The 24856-nt window shown below is 39.7% G+C and overlaps 1 protein-coding gene across 2 annotated transcripts in view; it reads left to right on the forward strand.

The window, feature by feature from the left end:
• Window positions 1–24856, forward strand: part of LOC122073051 (protein SABRE) — a 100883-nt gene that overhangs the window by 55601 nt on the left and 20426 nt on the right. For both annotated transcript variants that reach the window (XM_042637550.1, XM_042637551.1), the window contains 7 exons: window positions 6530–8638; window positions 9727–11647; window positions 11898–11998; window positions 12847–13203; window positions 13353–13471; window positions 21159–21414; window positions 23036–23260. In XM_042637550.1, coding sequence (XP_042493484.1) covers window positions 6530–8638; window positions 9727–11647; window positions 11898–11998; window positions 12847–13203; window positions 13353–13471; window positions 21159–21414; window positions 23036–23260 — 5088 coding nt within the window. The remainder of the gene's footprint in view (window positions 1–6529; window positions 8639–9726; window positions 11648–11897; window positions 11999–12846; window positions 13204–13352; window positions 13472–21158; window positions 21415–23035; window positions 23261–24856) is intronic.

A 24856-nucleotide genomic window follows, 5' to 3' on the forward strand; every position in this document is an offset into this window, starting at 1 on the left:
GAGAGTATCTTGCTGTTTTGGGACTAGGTTGGTTTGCCAATTCTAGTTCTACATTAAAGAGTCACCGGATCGCACACCAATCCACCACTTTCATCAAACACAAAGCAAGTTCTCACAGAGAAGAACCAACATCAACATTATTTTTGTTCATAAAATCGTGGAGAGGTTACAAAATAGAAACCATAGTAGTTACTAAAACTGGAATTTAGAAACTAATAAAATAGAAAGTCTTCTAGTTACTAAAAGTGAAATTAGAAACTAGGAAATTAGAAGCTACTGAAAATAGAAACTATTGACTACTGAAAATAGAAACTAGATCCCATCAAGTGGTCACCACTTAGCTTAGCTGTCCTTGCCTTGGCCGACTCCTTTCTTCTTCCTTATTTCATACGCCCTCAGTGTTGCATCACGTCTACTAGTAATAAATCCCATAATTCCAAGTGAAGCCCTTGGCAACAAGTTTGGCCTTGTGACGATACACTATACCATCAACCTTCAGTTTCATTGTGAAGACCCACTTACACCCAACTGTCTCCTTTTGTGAAGGAAGGCACACTAGATCCCATGTGTCATTCTTCTTTAGAGCCTACATCTCTTCAACCATAGCTTCCTGCCATTGTGAGTCTACACTCGCTTCCTGCCAGGTATGGGGAATGGACACAGAGGATAGAGAAGACACAAAACTATAGTAGGATAGAAATTGAGTCATAAGAAACAATTTTAACAATAGGATGTAAAGTATAAGACCTAGTACATTTGCGAAAAACATAGACAACTCAAGAGATGGATCAACAGAAGGAGAAGGAGAATTACCTAGGTCCAAAAGGAAAAGGGACAAGTTCAGGCTCAAGAGGAGACAATTGGCGTGGTAGGATAGGTGCTGAATGTGTAGTGGTCTGAGTCTGATGTCTGCGACTATAAACACATATCTTCAGTTGAGGCCAAGACGAAGTAGGAGTGTCACTCTCCCATTGAAATGGGACACCGAAAAGAATAACAAGTTCACGAGGCGGCACATCTTCTACAATGGAACGAGACTCCCCTTGAAGGGGTGCCATTGTGTAATAGGACGCAAATTCTTGAAAGATAACATCCATAGTCACAAACCAACGTTGTGTGGGAGGGTGAAAACACCGATAGCCTTTCTGAGTAGGAGCATACCCCAGAGAAATATACCAGAGACCATGAGGATTAAACTTCCCGTGACGATGATGATCTCGATCACAACAAACATAGCCGAATATTTTGTGAGAAACAAGAAAAGCAGCGGAGCCCTGAAGAAGATCTAAAGGGGAGCGGAAGAATGAACCCGAGAAGGCATTTGGTTGATCAGAAAGGCGACAGTGAGAACCGTATCACTCCAGTACTGGGGAGGAACATGCATCTCAAACATAAGAGAGCTTGTGACATCACAAAGGTGACGATTCTTCCGCTCAGCAACCCCATTTGGAGCCAGAATGTTGACATAGTTGGTCTGATGATCATCGCATGAGCGGTAAGCTTGAAAGGACCCTTTGAAGTATTCACAACCATTTCGCTTTGAAGGATCTTGATGGTAGCACTGAATTGAGTTTGAACCATACGGTGGAACTGCTGAAGCATTGGAAGGTCTCACCCTTGGTTCACATCATATAAACCAAAGTAGTCCAGAATGACAGTCAATAAAAGAGACAAACCACTGATTCACATTGACAGACATATAACGGGATGGACCCCAAATATCAGAATGTATCAATGAAAAAGAAGTGGTACTTTTATTTTTAGAAACAAAATAAGTAATTTGAGTTTGTATGTCCAATACACATGCCTCGCAAAAAAAAAAAGAAAAAAAAGCTGACTTGAATTACAATTTTTAAAAGAAGGAAAAAATCCAGCTAAAGTTCCCAAAGGGGGATGTCCCAATCGACGATGCCACTGTTGTAACTCAAAGATGGGAGGTGACGTAGAGGATGTCTGAAGAGCCTGACCAGAGACCAACTACGAGTCATCATGAAGCAGATACAGACCACCGTGCGCCTTACCAGAGCCAATTGTTGCCCTTGTCACCAGATCCTGAAAAACACAATGAGACGGGAAAAATGTGACTTTGCAATTAGACTGTAAGTAAGACTTCAATGGGCAATAGGTTAGTAGGAAAAGAGGGAATATGCAATACATTAAAAAAGGATAAAGGAGTACAACTAACATATCATTTTCCCAAAATAGTGGAATAAGTCCTGTTAGCCAACTTGACCATCACCATGTTAGGTAGTGTACTGTGAGAGAAGAGCCAAGCAGTCTATATGTGATTGGAAGCCTCAAAGTCTATAATCGAAGGGGTAAAAAGGACATACAGATTATGGCCACAGAATGAGATACCTGATCCAGAAGGGGTGAAATTGAGCAAAGCTCGCAGTGGCCGATGCAAGAGAGTCTAGACGTGTCAGAAGGTGTCGAAGGGCAATAAGCTCATCAGATTATAGCGAGGCTACTGAGGTGCTAGGTGCAGAGTTAAGAGTCTGAGACCTCGTTATGGTTGGCCTAACCAGGAGTATCGGCACGACCTTCCCTTGCCCTTCTGCCAAATGTTTCACCAGGACGGTCAAGAAGCTTCCAACAGTGCTCCTTGGTGTGACACTCCTTCCCATAGTATTCGCACTTCACTGGAACTCTGGTAAAGGAGCCCCACCAGATTGTGGAGCCCCGCCAGAGACACGTGCAGATCTCTCAGTGGGAGTGGCAATAGGTTGTGGAAGCATAGTGGTACACGACTGTCCTCAAGTTGGATCACAACATAGGCTTGATCTAAGGTAGGAAAGGGAGTACGGCTCAGAACCTGGAACCATAACTAATCAGACTCCGCATGCAGACCTGCTAAAAAGTCATAGACCCGGATCTTGTCCTCTCGTTTCTGAAATCTGGTGACATCCGCAAGAGTGGAAGAAGTATACTCCTCATAGGACTCCAGCTCCATCCATAGTGCACAACTCATAGGAGTACTATGACAGTGTGAGCCCTCTCCTGGGAATAAATATCCTGACAAACTTCCAGATCTTCACAGCAGAGTCAAGGAGATAGCCATGTGAAAACTATGGTTGCATGGAGTTGACAAGGAAGGCCATCACCAGAGAGTTGGCACACTCCCACTTGTCAATCTCAGGGCCTTTGGTCAGACGCTTCAAGGTTCCAATGAGGTACTCATAATATCCATAGGCTTGATGGAGATACAAATCGAGCGTGACCACAAAAGGTAGTTTTTTCCATCAAGCTTGATGGTATAAGGAGGAAAGGTGGGAGCTGAGGTGTCTCCACTAGTGGAATTAGAAGAGCTAGTAGACATGATTGTAACCATGGTTCGAAATCTCGCTGAAAATTCGGTCAAAATTTTGATATTTTGGCCAAAATTTCGGTATTGTTTTGGTATCTCGCCTGTCTCAGTACATTCCATGTGTTATAAATACTATATATCGGTCGAAATTTCGACTCTGTCTCGCCGGTCTCTGTGGTTTCAGTTCCATTTTGAAGGAAAAACACTCCAACAAGCCTCTAATTAGCCACATCATCACACATTTTGACTTCTATTGGACTCCAACAAGATCTACACATTCAAAGCTTAGGAAATATAAAGTTTTTTCTTTAAAACCAGGTAAAATGTTCAAAATAGTTCGACGGTTGCTGCCAAACAAAAGTGCAACTCTAAAACAGTGTCATGTCCTAATATTTTTGCATTTTTATGTTCTAAACATGTTGATTAAGCTTAAAGTAAGTTACCCACCAAGTTTCAGGTCAAAATATGGCCGTTTGACCACCGAAACAGTCAACTAAAAAAAAAAAAAAAAAAAAATATATATATATATATATACACCATTTCGGCTGAAATTTTGCCAAAAAGAAACAAAATTTCAATTTCTGAACTCACCGAAGCACCGAAACGAAACGAAATTTCGAACCTTGATTGTAACTCAAGGGGATTGTGCTAATAGAAGTGGCACTAGCCGGAGGTATAAGAAGCACCAAAAACCACCATAAGCAGAAAAAACCTGAAAAACCAAAAAATCGATAAAGGGTGAATACCCTGACAAATCGATTTTGGGGATAGCTCGGAAACAAAGTCCTGAGATGGTAAAGTGGCTAGTACATACCACTACAAGGATCAGTAGTACCAAACACAACCAACATCAAGATGATTGGTGCATCAAACAAAGGAAAAGCAACCTAGCATAAAAAATCTATTTTAAGGAGAAATAACCCTGAAAAGTCGATGGAGATAGGAGCTGGGTCTCTCAGATCATTGTGAAGAGAGTCTGAGGGCCTAGGGGAGAGAGATAGAGGCTAGTGGCTCTCTTGGTGGTTTAAGGAACTACCTCCGAGAGTTAGAGAAGTAGAAGAAGAGAGATGGAGGGAGGCGCTAGGAGAGAGGAAAATCGAGAAAGGGAGAAAGAGATGGGAGGAAACCCTAGGGTTTTGGATCCAAAGGCTCTGATACCATGTTGGATGGGGTAATGATTTGTGTCTTATATGACATCAGTCCTCTTTAGTCTTTATGTATAATGACAGAAAAAAAGTTCTAGAATATTATATGGACCATTAAACCCCTTAAGGACCTAAGGACCCGTTTGGAATCTGACACTTTCTCTAAAACCTATTATTACAACAGTACTAATAGCTAATAAAAACAAAATCAATTACATAGAAGTACTACAATAAAGGCCCAACAATTTTAGCTTTTAGTGAATCAATAACACCCATACCATGGGCTTGGTCTGGCATGAACCAAAAGGCCCAGTTGGAGAACCATGGGCCTGGTTCTTCTTATGCCTATGACTAAACTGTTTGTTGCAGTGCTTATCTACATCATTCACCCGAAGCGTTTGGTGGAGAAGGTTAGAGTAGCTTCATCATCAACTTAGTTTTTTTTTTTTTTTGGGAATAAATAATTCATTACCAAAGGAGAAGAACATACATATAACCCCAAAAGGGGGGGGGGAGAAAAGGAAAGCAAAAGAAAAAAAAAATCACGATCCTCAAGGAGAATTATGGTTCCTGATCACAGAGCTTGGGAAGCTCCTAGGCACAATGTGACAATTTATAAAGGAAGGGGAAAAATTGGAAGGAACTCTTAAGATCTTTGTTTTGACTTCAAAGAAGATGGAGCTCCAAACTTTAGCTACTGTCCTCTTGATTCCTGGTCTTTTGTAACTTTGGCTCAAGTTGGTGCCTTATTTGGTGAAATAACTTTAGCTACTGACCTTGTGGATTCATCTTTTCCATTGATTGGTTTGAAACATTAGGATGACACGGTTTTGATTAGCTTTCACCTATCTGATAGGTTTTTCTTGTGCCTTTTGAATTACACATAGCTCCTTTATCAACACCCGTTCCCTGCAAATCAAGGTTTTCTTGAGAAAAGTAAGTGATAATGCATTTTCATCATTATAGAATTTTCCAGTTTGATATCAAACAAAAAATTGATAACCGTCTCAAGTGCTCGACCAGTACTCACATCTTTAAAACTATAGTTTTTTGCATTTCATCATGACACTAACAGATACTCTGAATGTAAACCCCATTTTCATTTGATGAGTGCCATGCTACATGGAAATCAGACTTGAGAGCCGCCTGCTAACATGTAATGTAGTGAAAAATTTACAGTTCTTGCTTTGTAGCTGAAAGTTATTTACAACTCCACTCAGCCTTTTCCCAACAAATGGGTTCAGTTACATGGATCTTTTTTCTCCAATCAGCCTTATTCAAAGCCATACTTGTTCCCAGTCCTTAACTATGTATGTCTATTCAAAGCCTACCCCTGGCTCTTTTAGCTCCTTCGATCTGAAATAACTCACACTTCCGTACTTATCATGTATTGGTGCTACTCCTAAATTAGCTGTAATTTGTTCACTCCTTATTTTATCTTTTCAAGTTTTACCACTCATCCACCTCAACATCCTCATTTCAGCTATACTAAGTTTGTTTATATGTTGTTTCTTTACTACTTGACGTTCAGTTCTATACATAATTGCTGGTTGTATGACTGTCCTATAAGATTTTCGCTTTGAGTTTTAAAGGAATACATCGATCATGCAACACTCCAGGTACACCCCTCTAGTTCATCCACCCTATTGTAATTCTTGTGCACCATCATCCTCTATCTCTCCTCCTTTCTTTATGATCGAACCTAGGTACCTAAAATTTTCATTTTGCAGTATCTCTCTATCATCAATTTTCTCCGCCACACTTTCAGTCTTCTTCTTATTAAAGTTACACAACATATACTTGGTTTTTGTTCTGCTTATCTTAAAATCTTTTGATTCCAAGATTGATCTCCATAATTCCAACTTTGCATTTATCCCTATTGCATCCTTTTTTCTGATGATATTGTTTTAGTAGATAAAACAAAAGCCCAATAGGGGACATCAAGGGACAAGTTATCAAGTTTTTTAATCTAAAGAAGATCAGGGTTTCATTGCTATTAGTTGATTTGCATCATCTTGGTCCTCATTAATTGATATGTTATTTGGAGAGAGTATTAATTTGTAATTTCTTTATGCAGGGTTGCTCACAATCTTCGCATTTGTTCGCAAACAACATTGCAAGTACAGGAATTGCAGTACATACAGAACTTGGTGAACTGCATCTTCAAATGGCAGATGAATATCAAGAATGCTTAAAAGAAAGCCTATTTGGTGTGGAAAGAAATTCGGGATCCTTAGTGCATGTTGCGAAGGTGAGCATTGATTGGGGAAAGAAGGACATCGAATCTGTTGATGAACAAGGTCCCAGCAAATGCAAGTTGGTTCTCTCTGTTGATGTGACTGGTATGGGTGTATACTTTAGCTTCCGGCGCATCGAATCCCTTATATCAACAGCCATGTCCTTTCAAGCACTCTTTAAAAGTTTTTCTTCTGGAAAAAGAGCAACGAATAACAGGGTTGGCCGTTCGGCCAAACCTTCAGGGAAAGGGACCCAACTTTTAAAGCTAAATCTTGAACGATGTTGTGTTGAATTCTGTGGTGATGTGGGTGTGGAAAACACAATTGTTGCTGACCACAAGCGTGTGAATTATGGATCACAGGGTGGCCGAGTGGTAATTAGTATCTCTGCTGATGGTACACCTCGCAGAGCAAACATATTCTCCACAACTTCTGATGAATGCCAATACCTGAAATATTCGTTGTCTCTTGACATTGTCCATTTTTCCGTCTGTGTGAACAAGGAGAAGCACACTACACAGGTGGAACTTGAAAGAGCCAGATCTATTTATCAGGAATATATGGAGGAACATAGGCCTGTTTCCAAAGTGACTTTGTTTGACATGCAGAATGCAAAATTTGTTCGCCGTTCAGGTGGGCTTAGTGAGATTGCTGTCTGCTCCCTTTTCAGTGCAACTGATATTTCAGTGAGGTGGGAGCCTGACGTACATATATCACTATTTGAGCTTATGCTGCGGTTGAAGCTACTATTGCACAATCAGAAGCTTCAGGGAATTAATAATGAAATAAAGGAAGAAACTAATATTAGAAAAGAAGTGAAACTAGAAATACAAGCTACTGCAGATTCAGGACAATTCGATAGAGACCCTATAAAAAGAGAATCTGTTTTCGCGATCGATGTGGAAATGCTGAGTATATCTGCTGAGGTTGGAGATGGAGTTGATGCAATGGTTCAGGTGCAATCAATTTTTTCTGAAAATGCAAGGATAGGAGTGCTACTTGAGGGGCTTATGCTTAGCTTTAATGAAGCCAGAGTATTCAGAAGTAGTCGAATGCAGATTTCTCGTATCCCTAGCGCCTCTGATTGTTCATCTGATGGAAAGTTACCGGCAGTTACCACTTGGGATTGGGTTATTCAAGGCCTGGATGTTCATATTTGCATGCCGTATAGATTGCAGTTGCGTGCTATTGAAGATGCAGTTGAGGAGATGATGCGAGGTTTAAAGCTTATCACCAATGCTAAAACTAATCTTATATATCCCATTAAGAAAGAGAGCTCAAAGCCAAAAAAGTCTTCATTAAAACTGGGACGTGTCAAGTTCTGTATACGTAAGCTTAAGGCTGATATTGAGGAAGAGCCTATGCAAGGTTGGCTTGATGAACATTATCAGCTGATGAGGACTGAGGCCTGTGAATTAGCTGTGAAAATGAAGTTTCTTGATGACCTTGTCTCTGAAGGCATTCACTGTTCTGGAAGTACTGATCAAAATGAATCTTGTCCTGAAAAGGTCTACCATAATGGAGTTGAAATTAATGTGCAGGACTCTTCAGGTATCCAGAAATTGCGAGATGAAATTCATAAGCAGGCATTCCAATCTTACTACCAGGCATGTCAGAAGCTGGTGCCTTCAGAAGGATCAGGTGCCTGTAATAGAGGATTCCAATCTGGTTTTAAGCCTAGTACATCCAGAACTTCTCTTCTATCTGTTTCTGCTACAGAGTTGGATGTAACGTTGACAAAAATTGATGGTGGTGATACTGGGATGATAGAGATCGTAAAGAAGCTTGATCCTGTAGCTCTGGAAAATGACATACCTTTTTCCCGGCTTCTTGGGAGAAACATTGTTTTGCATACTGGCTCTCTTGTCGTCCAGTTGAGAAATTACACTTTCCCACTTCTTTCTGCAACTTCTGGTAAATGTGAAGGTTGTGTTATTCTGGCACAACAGGTCAGGTTCCATTTCGCTCTGGTTTCTCATATCTTTTGGTCTCTTAAATGATTATGGACATATGATATCTAAAAAATGAAACTAGCTTAGGGATAAAATATTCTATACAGAAAATTAATGTGTTTGTCAAGGCAATCCAAGGTGGTGGAGGGATGCCAAGGTGACAAGGCACCCACCCCTAGGTGTCACCCGGGCGACAAGGCGACCTGGTGTTTTTCCCCCATATCCCATGTATCTAGTATAGACACATCATAATCATCATAAGAAAATTTATGCATCTCATTAATATACACTGGTTCATACAATTCTTTTCAACAAAAAGCTTGGGTTTTTATGGTTGCGTTATGTTCATACATGTTAGATAGATGATCCATCATCCATGATCTTGAATATATTAGTCACTTCTCTAGATATGCCCTTGGAAATTTCCATTTCCCTCGCGTGTGTGTCATTGGCATTGAAGAATAATTGTCAATTGATTCTGCTACTCCAGTGAAGCTTGGAATAATGATACAGATCTTTACATTGATCATTCTGTAAGACTGCTTCTGTACTGAATGGAACTGAAGGATGGACATGTACTGTTGACATTAATTTTCAAATAACTAATTAAACCATCTTACTTAAAAATGGTTTAACAAAATTGTTCCTTTTAAGTTTTCTTGTAACAAATGAGGTTTGTTTACTTATTTTTAAATGTTTCAGCAGATTTTTCTATGAAAATGAGATATTATTAGGTAAAGGCTTTTTTTTTTCCTGGTGATAAACTAAAAGTTTTTCTCCATAATTTGATTATACGGATACTTTCTTTTTATTGGGTAGTTTAGTCAGAAAGAATAAAGGTTCCCTATCCTTCTGGCCAGCTATCAATATGGTTTGAGAGGATATACTCTTTCTTAGCGAGGTTGTATTATAACTTAATGATGACATGCATTTAATATTTGAGTGCTTGGATTTTTTATCTGAATATATGTAGATGATTACATTATATTTTTTTGTTGTAAAATTGATTGCTTTCTTGCATTTGGGCATGGTTTTTTGGTTCATCTGTGCTCCTTTGGCGTTCTAATTGTCACTCTTCTTCACAGGCAACATGTTTCCAACCACAAATTCAACAGGATGTCTTTATTGGGAGATGGAGGAAGGTGCGCATGCTGCGATCAGCTAGTGGTACAACCCCTCCTCTGAAGACATACTCAGATTTACCTCTATATTTTCAGAAGGGGGAAGTTTCCTTTGGGGTGGGATTCGAACCATCTTTTGCTGATATAAGCTACGCTTTCACAGTGGCTCTGCGCAGAGCTAATCTGAGCATTCGGAGTGTTGATCCCAATGGTAAGATTCCGAATGCTTCAGATATTTCTCACAATACTAACATCAACCTATCAGATCCTCAGCCACCTAGAAGGGAGCGCAGCTTACCATGGTGGGATGAAGTAAGAAACTACATTCATGGGAAAAATAGCTTATGTTTTTCCGAGACCAGATGGAATATTCTTGCAACAACTGACCCTTATGAGAAGCTTGACAAACTGCAGCTTGTTTCCAGTTACATGGAAATCCAGCAGTCAGATGGTTGTGTTTTTGTTTCGGCTAGAGATCTTAAGATTTTTCTGAGCAGTTTGGAGAGTTTAGATAACAACTACAGTTTAAAATTTCCTAACCATGCTGTGTCTGGTGCTTTCCTTGAAGCGCCTTCCTTCAATCTTGAAGTCACTATGGACTGGGAATGTGAATCTGGAAATCCCCTTAATCATTATTTATATGCACTACCTAGTGAAGGGGAACCGCGTAAGAAAGTTTATGATCCATTCAGGTCAACTTCTCTCTCCCTCCGCTGGGACTTTTCTCTTAGACCTTACCTTCCTACATGTGATGAACAACTGGCATCCTCTGCCAGAGAAGATGGAGGACTCCTGGATGGATCTGTTTATAGTCCTCTGTACAAATCGGAGCAAGCCTCAATTGATGCGCCAACTCTAAATGTTGGTCCTCATGATTTAGCCTGGCTCTTCAGATTCTGGAACTTGAATTATCTTCCTCCCCATAAGTTGCGGTCCTTTTCTCGATGGCCACGTTTTGGGGTGCCAAGGGTTGCCAGGTCAGGAAACTTGTCTCTCGACAAGGTGATGACAGAATTTATGCTTCGCCTGGATTCAACTCCAACTAGTTTCAAGCATGTGGCTTTGGAGGATGAAGATCCTGCTACTGGACTGACTTTTAGCATGACAAAGCTAAAATATGAGCTCTGCTTTAGTCGTGGTCGGCAAAAATATACTTTTGATTGCAAGCGTGATCCTCTTGATCTTGTCTACCAAGGTATTGACCTTCACATGCCCAAGGCATATTTGAATAAAGGAGGTTGCACATGCGTTGCAAATGAATCTAAAATAACAAGGAGAAATTCAAAATCTGCATCAACAGATAGAACTAGCCATGAAAAGTGCAACAATATGGGTGGCTGCACAGAGAAGCATCGTGATGATGGATTTTTGTTGTCTTCTGAATATTTTACAATCAGAAAGCAAGCTCCAAAAGCCGACCCAGCAAGACTGTTAGCATGGCAAGAAGCAGGTAGAAGAAACCTTGAGATGACATATGTCAGGTCAGAATTTGAAAATGGGAGTGAGAGTGATGATCATGCACGATCTGACCCTAGTGATGATGATGGATTTAATGTGGTCATTGCTGACAATTGTCAGCGTGTGTTTGTTTATGGCCTCAAGCTTTTGTGGACCATTGACAATAGAAATGCTGTTTGGTCCTGGGTTGGTGGGATATCCAAAGCATTTGAGCCTCCTAAACCTTCTCCATCACGGCAGTATGCTCAGAGGAAAATGCTGGAGGAGAACCAGGTACATCATGAAAGTGAAACACTTCAAGGTGATATCTCTAAGCCTTCGCCTTCTACCTTCCAGTGTGCAACTTCCCCTAATCCACACGTGGTTGAGAGTTCAGGATCAGTTCCATCTCCTTCACATTCAGTTAAAATGGAAAGCTCATCCGCCGGTAGGTCTTATTCTTGCCTTGTTATATTGCTTGAATTTGTATGTCTCAGGATCAATGTTTCTGTAGAGAACTTATGATAATTGACAGATATAAAATCGTTTCATGTTCTGTCACAATGAATGCGTGGCTACTGTAGAATTTACTGGCACCATCAATGCCCTTAATTATGGTTTATTGTTCCTAAAACGGATGATGTAGTGTGTATTCTATAATCTTTAAATAAGGAGCATTTGTTTTGCTTTCTCATCAGCAAAGAATGGAAACATTGAGGACTCAGAAGAGGAGGGAACACGGCATTTCATGGTGAATGTTATTCAGCCTCAATTCAATCTTCATTCGGAAGAAGCTAATGTAAGCTCTATGAGTTGTCAATTTGTGAATTGGAACTTTTCCTTTTTTCCACTTTATATTTGCATTGAATTTGGTGTAAAACTTATCTAGCTTTTAGGTTCTTTTGTACACTTGCTATTACATATATTACTATATCTGAAACCTTCTATTTGTTGGCAGCTTAATGTCAAGTAATTTACTTTGGGTTTGGGACTCCTTAATGTCAAGTTAATTTCACTTTTGGAAGCTTCTATACCAATCTTCTTTCTTCAAACCATGGAACATTGGAAGACCCATTGCTTTTTAAGATCTTCAGGAAATTCTTACATTCTGTTACATTTTATCATTCATATGTTTCTAAATGTGTGAATATCGCCCTGCACCAAATGGTTTCACAGGCCAAAGTCATTCTCCACCATGAAGAATGCATGATTAGGATTTAGGATCTTATTTTCCATCCCTTTTTTATGAAGAGAGCTTCGTACCTGCATTCCTTGTCTTGCAGTAACGGCTGCCAAACACCAACCTTCTTCCTTTAGCTTCAGACTGGCACTGCAAAAGCACTTGCAGATCTTCTTTCACCTTATTTGAACTTCTTGTTCATTTTGATTATTCCTTCGAAATAAGTCAATAGAATCAATGTTATTCAAGTGTAAATATTTGCAATCGATAAAATAACTCCCCTCACATTCTAGAAATAAAGACTGGGGGATCTTTATTCTGTAGGTATACTTATCAGAAAGAAAGATTCATATGAAGGATTATGTGGGGGTTATTTGTACAATAAATTACATGCAGATGGTAAATAGGAGTGTATGACTCTATTTTCGGTTTTCGGTTTTCACTTTTCACTTTTATTTCTCTACCAGGGAAGGTTTTTGCTTGCTGCAGCTAGTGGCCGTGTATTAGCACGTTCATTTCATTCGGTTCTCCATGTTGGGTATGAGATGATTGAACAGGCACTTGGTACTGGAAGTGTACAGATTCCCGACTCTGAGCCTGAAATGACATGGAAACGGATGGAGTTATCTGTGATGCTGGAGCATGTACAAGCTCATGTTGCTCCAACTGATGTTGATCCAGGGGCTGGATTACAGTGGCTACCAAAAATCCTTAGGAGCTCTCCGAAAGTCAAGCGCACTGGTGCCCTACTGGAAAGAGTGTTTATGCCTTGTACTATGTATTTCCGGTACACAAGACACAAAGGTGGAACTGCAGATTTGAAGGTCCATACCACCTCAAATTTATGTTAGAATTTCCTAGTTAAGATGTTCTTAGTAGATCCAATAATTATTTTGTACCATATTCTTTATCCTTTCACTGTTTCCTTGTTTCACCATTTAACACTTGCTGGCTTGCATTTTTGCTATCACAGGTCAAGCCATTAAAAGAACTCGCTTTCAATTCGCCTAATATAACTGCGACGATGACATCTCGCCAGTTTCAGGTTATGCTGGATGTATTGAGCAATCTTCTCTTTGCAAGGCTTCCCAAGTGAGGATACACATTTTATTTTTTCATCAGTGAATTGGGTTATAGTTTTAGTATTCCCTGCTATAAATTTTCCCAAAATTTATTTTTCGAGGAGTGATATTTTAGAAGTAGAGGCAGCTTTGATGATTAGAGTCTTCACTTTTAAGAAACTAGGATGTTGTTCTTCCTGAATGTTATTTTAGGCCACTAGCAAACCCTGCAGATATTTTAAGGCACTGTACCAGTGATGTGTTTTTATTGACTCTTTAAATATATATATATATACCAAATACAATGTGAAACACCTCTCATGCATGCCATTTAGGTCTTAATTCTTAAGACTTTGGTGAACTCTTTGGCATGATGAATCTCTCTCTCTCTCTCTCTCTGTATATATCTTTCATGTCAGTATCTTGTGGCAGCTCTGGATCCAAATCCCTTCAGATCTGCTTGTAACTGTTTTATGAAAAGTCTTGTTTATAGGTGCTAGTATGAAGTTGCATATGGAATACTAAAATGCATGTGCGGAACCAAACTTATATGACCTTTTATTTAAGATAATGCACTAAGTACTAGAATGTCTAAATTGATGTTTTTAGTGAAGCCAAGACAACTATTCTTGAAACTCATATCAAGGTCTCCCTGGGATCAGACCAAATAATTAAGCACTGTTAAGTTCTGTACATGTATCACATGGGTATCTGGCTGTCATATCCTCGCGTTACTCTATTGCTATTGGGTTTGGTTGATCACCATAGCAGGAGTGTCCCTATTGTGATGGGGTTGTCTCTTTATCGTAGGAAGTAACCTGAACGGACATGTTGAAGAGATCGTTGAGGCTATGATGATGTACATGGAGTATCAGAGTTGGTAGAGGAATGATGGGACCTCAGTCTTAGACTTTGCAATAGCTTATGATTTATCTATTGCGAACACTTTCTTTCAAAAGAGAGATGAGCTACCTACAAAGTGGGCTGTGTACCAGCCAAATAGATTTCTTCCTTACTAGAAGGTTTGGCAGATTGTTGTGCAAGGATTGTAAAGTTAAACCTAGGGAAAGCTTAACCTCTCAATATAGACTGGTGGTCTTGGATATGTGCCTCTAATGTAGATTGAGCCTATAAGAGAAGGGGGCTAATTGTTTCCTTCGAACCAGGTCCAATGTTGGACCAGCCAACTCCCACCTTGGCCCCATCAAACCAGCCCAAAACCACAGGAAAACACTGTTCACGAGTTACTATTCACGGGAATGAATAATATATTACCAAGAAGAAGAATATACAAAGGGAAAGAAAAAAGGGGGGGTGGAGGGACTAAGAAAATGTACATAGCCAAAGCAATCAAGGAGGTGGGGGGAACCAAAATGGTGATGGGCAAACCCCAAAAGACAACCATAAGCTTGTTTCTTGGGGAATCCCTTACATGGTAGGAGGGGAGAGCGGCTAGCTTAGAACTAATATAAAAAAAAAAAAATATGGATTTCCAAATTATATCGAAGGATCTAGAGATGAACGTCCATCTACGGAGGTTATGTTCCATCCAAATGTGATAGATGGAGGTGCAAAAAGCAAGCTTACTAGTGGCGGCACAAATAGTATTACCTGCGAAGGCCATGTCAACCCAAATCCACTCTCTTATGAGGGAAAGAACAGGCCTTCTAGAAGGCCAGCAATAGTAAAGAACATGCTTCCAAATAGAAGAACCGAAGGGGCAGGACCACAGGAGAAGAAGAGATGATTGGCATCTTCAGTACCATTCCAATAGAGGCAGCAAACAGGGGGGGCCTAAATGTGTCTGTAGATTAGGAAATACTGGGTGGGGAGGCAGTCGAATAGGGCACGCCAAGCAGGAAGGAATAGCAGGGGATATGATCTTTGAACCAAGCTGTTTTCCACCAAGAAACTAATGGGCCTCTAGATCTAATCAAATCCCAGGCAGAGGAGGAGCTAAAGAGGTTGGAGGCTAAGGGGGACCAAGAGACTATCCATTCTTCCTCGATGATTGGGGGGAAGGGAGGGGACCACACAACATTAGAGATGATGGAGGAAACCTTGGCATCTCTGGGAATACTGGAAGAAAAAATGTATCTAGCACTGAACAAGGACGAAAGGATAACCTGCAAGATGCCAATGATCAAGCCAGAAGGAGGTGGAGGAACCATTCCGAATGGAAATGGAGATGGTTGGAAGAGCAGAGGGTCTAGCATGAAGGATATTACGCTAGACCCAGGAAGCATATGAAGAGGGGGAGACAGACCAAATGAAATCCTTGCGGAGGAGAAAGGGGTTGACTCATGAAATCCAGATGTTGTTATGTTTGGAGGCAATTTTCCAAATGAGCTCTAGGATGCTAGCATAGTGACATCTTTAATTATGCAGAGACCTAGACCTCCTTCAGCTTTGGGGAGACCAACGGAAGACCATTTGAGAGGGTGGAGAAATTTGGCAGAGTCAAATCCTTCCAAAGAAGGCTGCAAAGGATGGGCTCTACAATCTTGATGGTGGATTGGGGAAGAGCATAGATGCCAGACCAACAAAGCTTGCAAGATTGGAGAACAGATTTGACAAGCACAAGAAGGGTAGCATAAGAGAGGTGCTTGCCTTTCCATAGTTGAAGTATTTTTTTCATAAGGATGAGTAGTTTTGCCTTAATTAAGTCTTATAGAAGTATCCAATTGTCCTCTTAATTTGGAAGAAAGAAGCTTAAAAAAGAAGAGTCCAGCAGCCATCGATTCTTAGTAGATCTTGTCAGTGATTTATTTACTTTTTTTCCATTTTTAGTTTATACTTTGTTTCCTATTTGGTTAGCTTAGTGGTCAAGCAAGTAACTAGTTTCTTTTTTATATGTAAGGCAAAATATTTATTATTTCTTTAAGTCAGTTTAGGAAGTTAAAGTAAGTTATTATTTTCCTTTTCTGTTATTTCTTTGTATCCGAGAAAAATAGCTGATCGATTATAATGAAAGAGAGATTTGAAGTTTAAGAATTGTGAGTTTTACTCCGTGGCTGAGAGAGTTAAAACCCTGAGAGGTGAGGTGCCTAAAACATGAGAGGGTGAGATGCCCAGGTGAAGGTTGAGAGGCCTTACCCTAGATCTCGATTCTTCTTCCTCCCCCTTCTCAACCCCCATCGATTCCCTTTTCTGTTTTCCTTTATTTTCCTGTTAGTGATTTGAGTGTTGAGAGATCTATAGGAGCTGTTCAAAAAGGCAACAATCCCAGATGAAAGAAGACTCAAGTGGCCCTGCGTCAGCCATTGAAGAACCCTTTTCTGGCCAGCACTCGACCTCACTCATCTCTCAGGCTAGGTAGCTGTTGAAGCCTATGTTTCAAAGGCTGGTTGAACACCTATAGAGCACCATTCCTCCAATTCTTGAAGAATTCCTTGTTTCCCAATTGATAACCTACATCGGAACTCCCAAACCAGCCAGTAGTTCAAGCTCATCTTTTGAAGGATACCCAGACAGGTTACAAGGGATCTTCATTCCAATTTTGAGGATCATCCGACCAGGAAAGTCAAACGAGGAAATTGGGATTTTGAGGGAGACACCAACACGATGTGGACGGAGATGATTACCTTTATTGTGAGGGTTGTTAAAGAAGTTCTAGGGGAATCAAAAGGGTATCTGTCTGGCACGAAGGAGATTTGGTGGTGAGATGAGAAGGTCCAGGTAGCTATTAAGACTAAAAAAGATAGTTTGAAGACTTGACAAAGGAATCCATTTAATATGGGATTTTTCAGCCCAAAGTTTCTCATGCTTCTCAAGGGTTTTGGTAACTCCTTGTTGCACTTCCCTATCGAAGAGCTGGTTGTTCATTCCCCCTGAATCAATTTGCTCTTGGATGGCATCATGAGCCAATTTGGCTTCCTTTAATTCCATGTCAAAGTTAGAAAAAGGGCCTCTAGCCGTTGATCTCTGAATTGGTTAAGTCTTTTCAATTTCTGAGCCAATACATAGGTTGGAGAACCTTGCACAGCCCCCTCCCATGAGTCTTTCATCACTTGTAGGAAGTTTGCATGGTCTATCCAAAATTTATGGATCCAAAAAGTACAATTCTTTGGCCTAGCCACAGACCCAGATGTGATTAGAAGAGGGGTGATCCGAAGATAATCTCTGCAAAACAGTTTGAGCACAATCCTAAAAGTTAGATACACAGGCATCGTTATAGAAGCTTCTATCCAACACTGTGGAGCATTTCCCCTTCTGCTGTTGCTCAACCAAGTGTACTTGCGCCCCTGAGATGGCACCTGAATGAGAGAACAAGTGTCCACCATCGCTCCAAATTCCACTGCAGATCCCATACTAAATGCCCCTGGACCCTTCTTCTCATGAGAAAATAGGGTGGTGTTAAAATATCCCACAATCAGCCATGGCGTGGTTAACACAGTGACTGCTGCTAAGTCCATCCATAAGTTATGCCTCTTAGCCCTTATGCAACTCACGTGCACCACATACACAAAAATATGTATCATGCAAAAGAAGGTTGTAATCTAATCTCAGATTTGGACAGATATGAATATATGCAAATATGTAAATAAGACAGGGAAAATAGTTTATTGCGCGCTCTCAATTTGAAACACAACTGACATAAATGATTGAGTTGACTTACTACAGCCTACAGTAGCTGAAATATTCGATAATGAATATGGCAGTTTCAGACCTAGGACAGCCAACAATAACCACTAGAAGAAGAAAGGAATAAGACAGAACCAAGAGAGAGAAGAGAAGAGAATAAGGAGAAAAACTAGTTTTGCCGACTGAAGATCGGTAGTGGTAGTGTGTATTATAAAACAAAAAAAAGAATAAGAATACAAGTATGCTCCAATGACTAACATAATACATATAAGACCCTAATAAGAATGAATATTACAAAAAAAACTCCCCTGTGGTACTAGTACTAATGCCTCAGCAATGAAGAAAGAAGCAGAATAGTAGAAGAAGGAGAATTAATTGATGGGAGAAAAGAGGAAGTTGCTGGGGGAGAGAGGCATGGCACCAAACTTCACTAAGTCAAACTCTTGTTTTTCAATTCACTAATTTGACAAAGGATTATGACTGTATTTAAAAACATAGAAAATAGAATTCAAATTGAAATAGAACTCTGACACATTGATGTAGATAAGTCACTTAATGGGCTTATTTTATTGGAAATAAGCCTTAGGTTGGGTTATGTATGTGTTGGGCGTTTGATTCCATGAGTTTTCTTTGTAATGGGCCACTTTAATGGGCCTAAAATGTGGGTAGAACGTAGGAAAATGAGATTTGATTCAGTAGTTTAGTTACAGTCCTGTTTTGAGTCTATCTTCTTTGTTATTTCAGTTTTCTAGTTAGTTTAGGTTTCCCAATTAGTTAAGGATTGGATTAGGTCTTTCATTTTTAGTGTTTGAGTCAGTTTTGAGTCTTCTATATAAGTTTTTATGGGGCTACAACGTTGAGGACGAATTTGATTGAATGAAAAAAAAAAAAGCTTTGTGCTGGAAAACTGTGAGATGCAGTGTTGTGAGAGACAGCTTGGGTGAGATGCCCATGGGTGATATGCCCTAGGGAAGAGTGAGATGCCCGACCCAACCTATTCCCCTAACCACAGTCTTCCCTTCATTCCCTTATTTCTGTTTTTACTATCTGTCATACTATCTTATTCTTTTGTGAATTTAATAAAGATCATACCTGAGATTGGATCACTTGTGAACCAATCTTACATTATTTGGTATCAAAGCCTAGCCAGACCAAAGATTGAGCCATGTGAATTTCGTGAAAAGCTTTCTTCATACATGTTCCTTGATTGGGGAAAAGAATTGAATGTCTACTTTGATTCCTACAACCTGATAGAGGCACAACGACTTTGATATTCTTGCTCCCAAATGAGTGATTGTACTCGAATCAAATGGAGATCCATGAAAGGCAACTTCAAGCTCAAGGATGGGAGCCTAGAACTTGGGAGGAGATGGAGTATGAGTTGACGGGCATATACCTATCTAAATGTGAACAAAGTATGTACTTCCCTCCACCAGAGTTCCCTCTGATTACACCCCAAAAACCATCCACAGGTGACGAGCATGAAGGAATTGTTAGATCACGTGGCCACTATGTTGCAACAAATTGAAAATGAGCAACATAAGAGGACACCTCCAACCAATGAACTAGAGTCAAAAGTTGAGGTTAGTGTTGAAGAAATTCCAGATATTTCTATTGTCAAGGAAGAGCTAGTCATTGATGTTCTCATCAACGAGACTCATGTGGAAGAATTCGAAAGCAACAAGGTTGCCACAATGGACAATAAGGTTGAGATTGAGGAACTTCACACTACAACAACTGTGATGACTGTGAACAGCCAAGAGGAAGATCCTAAGGAGCTTGAGATTGAATTGTGGAGGTCAAGAACAAATTGGTTGAAGGCGATCATGTGGATGATCCCATGGATACATCTGAGGTTGTTAAAGCTGAGCATGTGGAGTTCGTCATCCCATTAAAGTTATCTTGAAGATCGAGCTTCGCACATTTTAGACTACATCCTTATTATCAAAGAGCTACCTGAATTTTTCTACGGCTTGAAGAGGGATGTGCACCATGCTATAATCACCCTCACATTCTACAAAATTTGAGGACGATTTTTTTCTAAGAGAGGGTGAATTAATACAGATAAGTCACTTAATGGGCTTATTTTATTAGAAATAAGCCTTAGGTTGGGTTATGTATGTGTTGGGCCTTTGATTCCATGGATTTTCTTTGTAATGGGCCTAAAATATGTGTAGAAAGTAAGAAAACGAGATTTAATTCATTAGTTTAGTTAGAGTCCTGTTTTGAGTCTATCTTCTTTGTTATTTCAGTTTTCTAGTCAGTTTAGGTTTCCCAATTAGTTAAGAATTGGGTTAGGCCTTTATTTTTTAGTATTTGAGTCAGTTTTGAGTATTCCATATAAGTTTTTAAGGGGCTACAACATTGAAGACGAATTTGATTGAATGGAAAGAAAAAAAAAAAAAAGCTTTGTGCTGGAAAACTGTGAGATGCAGTGCTGTGAGCCTGTGAGAGACAGCTTGGGTGAGATGCCCTAGGGAATAGTGAGATGCTCGACCCAACCTATTCCCCTACGCCCATTCTTCCCTTCATTCTCTTATTTCTATTTTGTTCATACTATCTTATTTTTTTGTGAATTTACTAAAGATCCTACATGGGATTGGATCACTTGTGAATGAATCTTACATTACACATGACTTATTAACTTAACTCTAATATAAAATTCGTGTACACCCTCCCCCCAATGAAATAAAGTTTCAAGCTCTATTGTTGAGCCTACTATAAGTAAACTGATTAAAACAAAATCTCATTACCGAATAATATTAATACAGCTACCAGTGATGTGCTGCTGCATTATGATCAAAATTTGTTAGAAACCATTAATATTCTTTATAGATTGATTCAGTTTTAGAAGGTGTATAGAACTGATCAAGAAGAGTGGGCGAGTCTGTGACGCAATGGTTAAATTGCACTATTGCAACATGTTGGTCACAGGTTCAAAAATTGGAAACAGCCTCTCCTGCGACGCAGGGGGTGAGATTGTGTACATATGCTCCTCACAGACCCTATAGTAGCGGGAGCCTCATGCACTGGGTTGCTCTATAGAACTGATTAAGAAGCTGGTATTAGTTTTGCGCAATCATTTAATTACTCTTCAAAATGTTTCGACTTTTCTTTTACATTTTGAAATTCAGGCCCCGGAAAAATAGTCTCTCATATGCTGCTGAAGATGATGAAGATATTGAAGAAGAGGCAGATGAGGTGGTTCCTGATGGTGTTGAAGAGGTAGAACTGGCAAGAATCAACCTTGAACAGACGGAACGAGAACGGAAGTTGCTCCTTGATGACATTAGAAGACTATCTGTTTGTAGTGATACTTCTGGAGACCCATGTGCCTCTGCAGAAAAGGATGGGAACTTGTGGATGTTAATCGGTGGAAGAACCATGCTGGTGAGAAACCAATCCTATGGAAAAAATTAGACTGCCAAAGATTCTGATAAACATCTAGTTTTGGTGGCTTTAATCCCCATCCCCCCCACCTTTTCTGATGTTAAATTTACACTATGCTGGAAATATTTTGTTTTCTTGGTGGTGTTGCTGAAATACTGACTGCTTTATTGCTTGACTATGCTTCTCGTTGAAATTGAATGGCATAAAGAAGGTGCTGTTATATCACAATGATTTGTGTATGTTAAACTTATTTGGTAAAATTCAATGCTTATGAATTGCCCTAGGATATAAGCTCATTTACATTGGTGCTTTGCCTAAACTTTATACGACGATAACAGATTAGGAGTTTACATTTAAACCTCATACTATGAATAACATCTCAGATCTCACACAGAAAATGTCTAAAATATATGGCCCAATATTTCAGTTTGACTATGCATTTTCAATTTCACATAGTAAGAGAAAATGAAATAATGAAGATAATCAATCAATCCCTGACTCTTTACTCCATCTCCATCCTGAAAAGCATCCGGTCTGTCTTTATTCCTATACTCCATACTTTATCTGCAGAAATGAGCTTCCTCAATAGCATGGTCATTCTTCCACGACCGTAATTCCTTGGGTGCACTTTGGATTTGTGATGGAAGACCAAGAAAATCAATTGATTAAGATAGCACTAAGTAGATCAATATGGAGGTTTGTTTCTTTGAGATGATATGGCCCAAGTCTATGTTAGCAGGATGCAGGTATCAAAATCTGACACAGATACAGTTCTCAGATTCAGTAAATCCCAAAGCAATAGGAATTGAGGATTTAACATAATTAAAAGAATCGGAGTCCTAGTCTCACCGCTCACAAGAAGGAAGGGTTGAAGAGGGTTTCAGTCGAGCGTGAGATCACTCCTTTCTTCGTTCTTTCCTTTTTTTCCCCTTTTTCTTTTGGAAGATTCAATGATTCCATGTATCACAAACATTTCAATCTTGTACACCACCAAATAAATTGATTTAGATTAATTTCTAATAAAAAGCGTTCTAATCGCACAGCCACCTAGGTGGATCAAGGCATCCAAGGCAGTCGTCTCACCTACATTAAATAAGGCCTGTTGTCTCATTGGCACCCTGAAGGCTCCTGCACACCTAGGCGACACCTTGACAACTATGTGCTTAAGTGCTTTCGCCAATCTGCTTTATAGTAAAAATAAAACACAACATGAAAATGTGACCTTTTGGTGTTACATTATTATTCGTAATTCTTTTAGGGAGAAGTCTCCTTCTCTGTGTGTAGTTTTCATAATATTTTCAGGAGAAGTCTCCTTCACAGTGTGTAGGAACTATTTCTCCTATCCTCTTGTTGATTTGTTAAAGTTGCTTCTCATGAATCAAATCAGATAGATCAAAATCCATGAAGATATGCATTGGATCAATGTGCAAAAAGTAGTTAGAGTGTGCCTCTTTCTCATTTCAATAAAAAAGAGTCCACTTTTGACTCTTGTGCCAAACCTTTTATGTTCCTTTTCTCTTTCTAGCTGATACTGAGTATGTTATCCTCTTAGATTTTTCCTGAGGTACTCCACGTATTTATGGTTATAGCTCTACAGTTTGACAAGCTCTTTCTTTGTCAGGTGCAAAGGCTAAAGAAAGAGTTGGGGAACACACAAAAATCTCGTAAGGAAGCATCTGCTTCGTTAAGGATGGCTCTGCAGAAGGCTGCCCAAATGCGGTTGATGGAGAAGGAAAAGAACAAAAGCCCTTCTTGTGCTATGCGTATTTCTTTGAAAATCAACAAAGTGGTGTGGAGCATGCTTCTAGATGGTAAATCGTTTGCTGAAGCTGAAATAAATAACATGGTGAGTGTTTGAAGATGGACAAGGACCTTATCATATTTACATAGCAGGAAGTAGCAGTCTAGCATTATATCGGCTGCTTCCTTTCTTGTTTTCATGTTAGATAACAATCATCTTGCATGACTCCATTTTTAATCCTAAAAGTTCTTTTCTTTTATTAATGCTGAAATTCAGCTGAAGATGTGGATCATCTCTTTTTTGCTTGCCCTTTTCCCATCTCTTTGGAAGGGCTGCTGGCCATATGTTGGCCTCATATCTGGATGAAGCACAACCTCAGAAGATGGACGGCCGTTTCCAGAACCATCCAGCAGATTTGGGATTTGATCCACTTCGATGTTAGAAGCAAGTTGACTGGAGCCCTTTTTCGATGTATCAACTCCCAAAGAACATGCTTTTGTTGCTTCGGGTCCCTCCTTTTATATTGCATAATGCTCCCTCCTCATATCTGAGGGCAGTGTTTTGCCTCTTTTTTTAATTCTCCTTTACCCCCTATTTGAGAGTTGCTTGTATATTCCTTTCCCTTGGTAATATATTCTCCTATTCACCCATTTAAAATAAATAAATAAATAAATGGGGACAGTAATTCAGGGAAGAGGAACTGGAAATATTTTTGGATGCTAGCGAAGGAAGCTTTTAAAAGGTATGCTTGCTTCCTATAGATAAAATCTGCCTTCCAAGTTCCATCCGTTGAGCCTCCTTTTTCATTCTATCAATGACCTACTCCCATCATTTTGTAGGATACACCTAGAAGAAGCCCAGTGTACAATGAACTGCACCAATTCTGCAATGAAGAAAGGCAGCTCCTCCATATCTTTCCCTCATTTAATGGATTTTGTCATTTGCCTTCTGGCATCTCTTCCACTGGGATCACTCTTTGGTCTTTGTAGCTCATCTTTGGTTGCTGTCCTACTTGCTTAGTTGCTTTCGGAAAGATTTCCTCTTCCTTCTTGTCTGATTATTATTCATGCCAACACTCTTAAACAATCTATTCTTGAAAACTTACTATTCCATTCTCTCAAACATTCTTTTAGAGCAATAAGTAGGTTAAAATTAAGGCCTCATTCGTAATCCAACCCAACCAGAAAAACTGGGTTGAGTCAATTTGGATTAAATCTTTCTATGGCCCATGCTGCAGCTCTAGCCTTAATCAGTGGTGGACTTATGGCTGAAATATTACATTAGGTGCTAGGAAAAAAATATGAATTTCTGTAGCACAAACTTGTACCATGTTGAGTTGACAGGGGACTCATAGTATTTCGAAGACCAAACTTCAAAACCTATCAGTTTGTGTTGTTAAATATACTATTACTGGATGTGCCACTGGGTGTGGGGTAAGGCACCAATAGTGCAACTCCTGCTGAAGAAATAAATTTTTTGTGGAATTATGTTGATGGTGAGCTGATGTCGTGAAGGAGAACAATTACTTGGTGGAGATGGCTGATGACAAAACTGTACCTCCAGTGCTGATTTGTCTCACCAGGTTATACTATTCTTGAAAGACCTCATTCAATTTGTCTCACCAAGGTTCTGGGGTATATTGGAGAACGGTAGAGTGCAAGTGGGCGAGGTCTGGGGTGGGGAATTAATAAATTTGGAATC

This window comes from Macadamia integrifolia, chromosome 3 (genome assembly GCF_013358625.1).
Source record: "Macadamia integrifolia cultivar HAES 741 chromosome 3, SCU_Mint_v3, whole genome shotgun sequence".
NCBI classification, from domain to species: domain Eukaryota; kingdom Viridiplantae; phylum Streptophyta; class Magnoliopsida; order Proteales; family Proteaceae; genus Macadamia; species Macadamia integrifolia.